The sequence below is a fragment of the Aptenodytes forsteri genome, unplaced genomic scaffold (genome assembly GCF_000699145.1).
Source record: "Aptenodytes forsteri isolate BGI_AS27 unplaced genomic scaffold, ASM69914v1 Scaffold54, whole genome shotgun sequence".
NCBI lineage: Eukaryota > Metazoa > Chordata > Aves > Sphenisciformes > Spheniscidae > Aptenodytes > Aptenodytes forsteri.
In genome coordinates this window covers 12,873,953-12,877,812 of record NW_008796044.1, presented here as the reverse complement: position 1 = coordinate 12,877,812, position 3,860 = coordinate 12,873,953, and the positions used below count along the sequence as shown (strand labels likewise).

The following is a 3,860-nucleotide window of genomic DNA, read 5'->3' as shown; positions in this document are numbered from 1 at the left end:
TGTACGCCCGTGAATCTTCTCTTGGTCTAAAATCCTGCTACAGCCAAGGAAGTGACAGAAACAGGAGCAATTTCGAAGCCTGGAGAGCTAGGAAGAGAACACTGGCAAAGGTGGAAATGGGCATTTATTCCAGGTGATGGCAGCACGTCCTGTGGAGGGCAAACATCGGTGCAGGAAGCAGGGCGTGACAAAGCGAGGAGTCATTTTTCTTAAATACCTCTGGAAGTATAAATATATAAACAGAGAGGCTGAGGGAGCTGAAATTCCAGTGCTTTTAGCAGCTTTTCCCCGTGTATATTCAAAAGCACCTCTGGTGCAGCAGTACTAACAACAACGTGAACGAGAAGCCCGGCTTCAGAGGATAAGCCATTCGTGGATGTAATTAAACCGAAGCCACTTGACTTCTGAGCATACCTCAGCAAGAAAACACACAGTTGAGAAGAGGTTTAAAAGAGAGCTTTAATGACGAAAGGTGCAGCATTGTTTACAGGCGACGTCCACGGCGACCACCCTTTCTGCGAGTGCTGTCAGAGGGGATGGGGGTGACATCCTCTGCGGGGACAAGAAAACCCAAAACACACCGTTAGCTTCCAGAGGTACCCCAAGAAACCAAGCGGGCACAGCCACCCCACCCCAGCGGCCACCCCGACATCGCACAGCCGCACCTCGGCAGTCAGCCACCGCAGGAGCCACGCACAGGCAGAACGGACGCTCCACGGGAGCGAAGGTATTGGTGAACTCGCCGAGGGCTGGGTACCCAGGGCTTTTAACGCTCAGGAAGCAAAAGTCCCCATCTCCCATCCCACTTAAACCAAGCAGCCACAGCGCTTCCGAAGAAACAGAGGGTACATGATGTGACTTCCAGAGCGGCCAACGCCACCGCTTCTTGTGACTCCCCTACAAAGCTCAGGACTCTCCCTCAAACAGTAGGAGGAACTCCGTTTTTACTGAGTCAGTCTTAAACCGAGACCAACACGGTATTTCTGGGTGTCTGGACGGCTCCGAGACAAATGCTGTTACATCAGAGGGGCATCAGCATCCTGCTGTACAGCTGGAGTTTATCGTGCAGACGGAAACTTGGTTTCTGAAGTCTGCTCACGCCACCTCCTGGTCAATCTTCGATTTAAGAATGCGTTTAAATTAAATCATAGCTACAGTGGCATCTGACAGAGGCCAAGTAGAACACCCCAAAGTCAAACTGTCATACCAAGCAGCATATATGCCTGCGGAGCTCCTTTTACTAAATAATCCCTCAAAACTGTTTTTTTGAGGTGGCAAGGCTCCGCACTGATACACAGTGACATACGCATCTAGCCATCGCTTTCTCCATCACCCACCAATGCGGCCGATCTTCATTCCAGATCGGGCCAGAGCTCTCAGGGCTGATTGGGCACCAGGTCCGGGAGTCTTGGTCCTGGAGGAGAGAACCAGAACCCGTAACCCCTTAAACGATTCAGAAGTTGAACGCAGTTCACAAACAACCGACAATGTTAAAAATCACAGTTTCCCCACCCCAAAAGGTCCAGATACCAGAACTCACCCTCCTCCCGTCCCCAGACCCAAACCATTCACACACCATCAGCCACGCACTTCACTGTCATTGCAAGGTGACGCATCTCCAAGTTGACAGCACCTCCCCGTCCGCTACCGGATAAATAAGAGCACACCCCAGGTCCAGTCAACTGAAGACGCCCGTTCAGAACGGGTTCCGGATGCTCAGCGAGAGATGACTGCATCAGCCAGTCACCATGCAACGTGACAAGACACCCTTCGGGTCAAGTTTAAAATCAAATTCCCGGGGTGCATCTACCTTCCCAACTGAGACAGCGCAAAGAAGGGACGTGGTGCAATCTGGCATGGTTCTAAGACCGGACACATCCTCTGGGAACGTCAGGGCCCAGCCCCTCCAACGTACCTATTTCCACCGGTAGCACGCAGCTTGATGTGCAGGGCAGTGATGCCCAGTTCCTTGCACCTCTGGGCAACATCCTGGGCTGCCAGCATAGCCGCGTAGGGAGAAGACTCGTCTCTGTCCGCCTTCACCTTCATGCCACCAGTCACACGGCAGATGGTTTCCCTACAAAAGGGAAAGGCGACATTCAGAAAAAAGCCCTTCCTATTTCTTCCCCCACAAACCAGCTTCTGGGTACAGACAGAAGCTGTTATTTTGAACATTACTGGGATCGACAAGCTGCCATCCAGCACCCTGAGCACGATATTCATCACAGAGGAGCACACCAAGCCATCTGGTCTACGCTCACGTACGCACACCATCTTATCTTATGGCTCAGCGGAAGCTCAAGGATTTCAGTGGAACCTCCTGCCCAGTCTGATTTCTGATTTCAAAACAGAAGGAGCCAGGTACTGCAGGGAGGCGACCAGCGTTCAATACTCACTTGCCAGAGAGATCAGTCACATGGACGAAAGTGTCATTGAAGGAAGCAAAGATATGGCAGACGCCGAACACGTTTTCTCCTTCAGCAACCTGAGGTCCCAAGCTGATGACCTGTTCTTCCTTCTTCTCCTTGCCCTTACGAGGTGCCATTTCTGAACAACAACAAAAGAGAAGTGTGAGTGATGGTGGATTTCTCAGCATTCTCTTACAGGATTTCATAAAAGGTTGTAGTAGCAGGGACTTTCACCAAGCAAGATAAATGAGTTACTGTTGGCAAAACGCAGGTAGTAATTTTGGGGTACAATTGGGTTTTATAAGAAGTGCACAATTCCCAGCTTTATTGTATGTTGGCGGACAGGTCACCGCCCACAACTGTTTAGTGGGGTGTCCTGGTTTAAGCCCAGCCGGCAACTAAGCCCCCCCCAGCCACTCGCTCACTGCCCCCCCGGTGGGATGGGGGAGAGGATCGGAAGAGTAAAAGTGAGAAAACTCGTGGGTTGAGGTAAAGACAGTTTTAATACTTGAAATAATAGAATAATAATAATCATAATCATCATCATAATGATAAAAAAATTGTAATGGAAAGTAAAACAAGAAGAGAGAGAGAAAAATAAAAAATCCAGGGAAAGAAAAAAAGGAAAATGATGCAACCGCTCGCTACCTGCTGACCGACGCCCAGTCGGTCCCCAGGCAGTGATCGCTGCCCCCCGGCCAACTCCCCCCAGCTTATGTACTGAGCATGATGTCCCATGGTATGGAATGTCCCTTTGGCCAGTTTGGGTCAGCTGTCCTGGCTGTGCCCCCTCCCAGCTTCTTGTGCACCTCCTCGCTGGCAGGGTATGGGAACTGCTTAGCAACAGCTAAAACGTCAGGGTGTTATCACATTGTTCTGGTACTAAACCCAAACCACAGCACTGTACCAGCTACTAGGAAGAAAGGTAACTCTATCCCAGCCATAAACCAGGACGTGGGGCCTCTCCTGCTGCACCTCACAGCACCTTAGGAGCTACCTAAGCTCTGCTTTGTGGCAGCTGCTGTCCCCAGGCACCACCGCAGCAGAGCATGAGGGAGCCCCTTTCCTTGATAACCAGCAATGCTGAGAGCTTCCCCTTGCTCGTTTATATGACTTTATGGAAAGAAAATACCCAGGTCTTTGATGACTGTTTGGTTAGGTACTCTCACGAAGCTCTGACTCTGCAGACCTTTCAAGTACCAGCTTGGGTTCTTCCACGTTATTGGTCTCCTAACCACATCCTTGGGACTAGCCCAGGTAAGTCTTCTGCCTCCGAAGTCTACACCCAGCTACAGAAAATGGCAGACGCGGCACTCGGCAGTGCTTAGTTAGGTAAAACAGTTCCCTATTGCCCTCTCCTGCCAAATGCCAGCTACAGCTGGCGCCTTCCACAAGAGAAAAGGCTAACGACTTCATTAAGGAAATCAACACAGGCACGACCTACTTTCACCC

At 50.8% G+C, this 3,860-nt stretch overlaps 1 protein-coding gene across 1 annotated transcript; it reads right to left on the bottom strand.

Moving 5' to 3' along the window:
• Nucleotides 1–440: 440 nt before the first annotated feature.
• RPS14 (ribosomal protein S14) lies at nt 441–2,550 on the bottom strand. The gene is made up of 4 exons (XM_009285841.1): nt 2,397–2,550; nt 1,916–2,077; nt 1,338–1,414; nt 441–552 (listed from the first exon to the last, which is right to left on the bottom strand). Exons 1-4 carry the CDS (start codon nt 2,543–2,545, stop codon nt 485–487), a joined length of 456 nt encoding a protein of 151 aa, XP_009284116.1. The 5' UTR covers nt 2,546–2,550; the 3' UTR covers nt 441–484.
• Nucleotides 2,551–3,860: the final 1,310 nt, after the last annotated feature.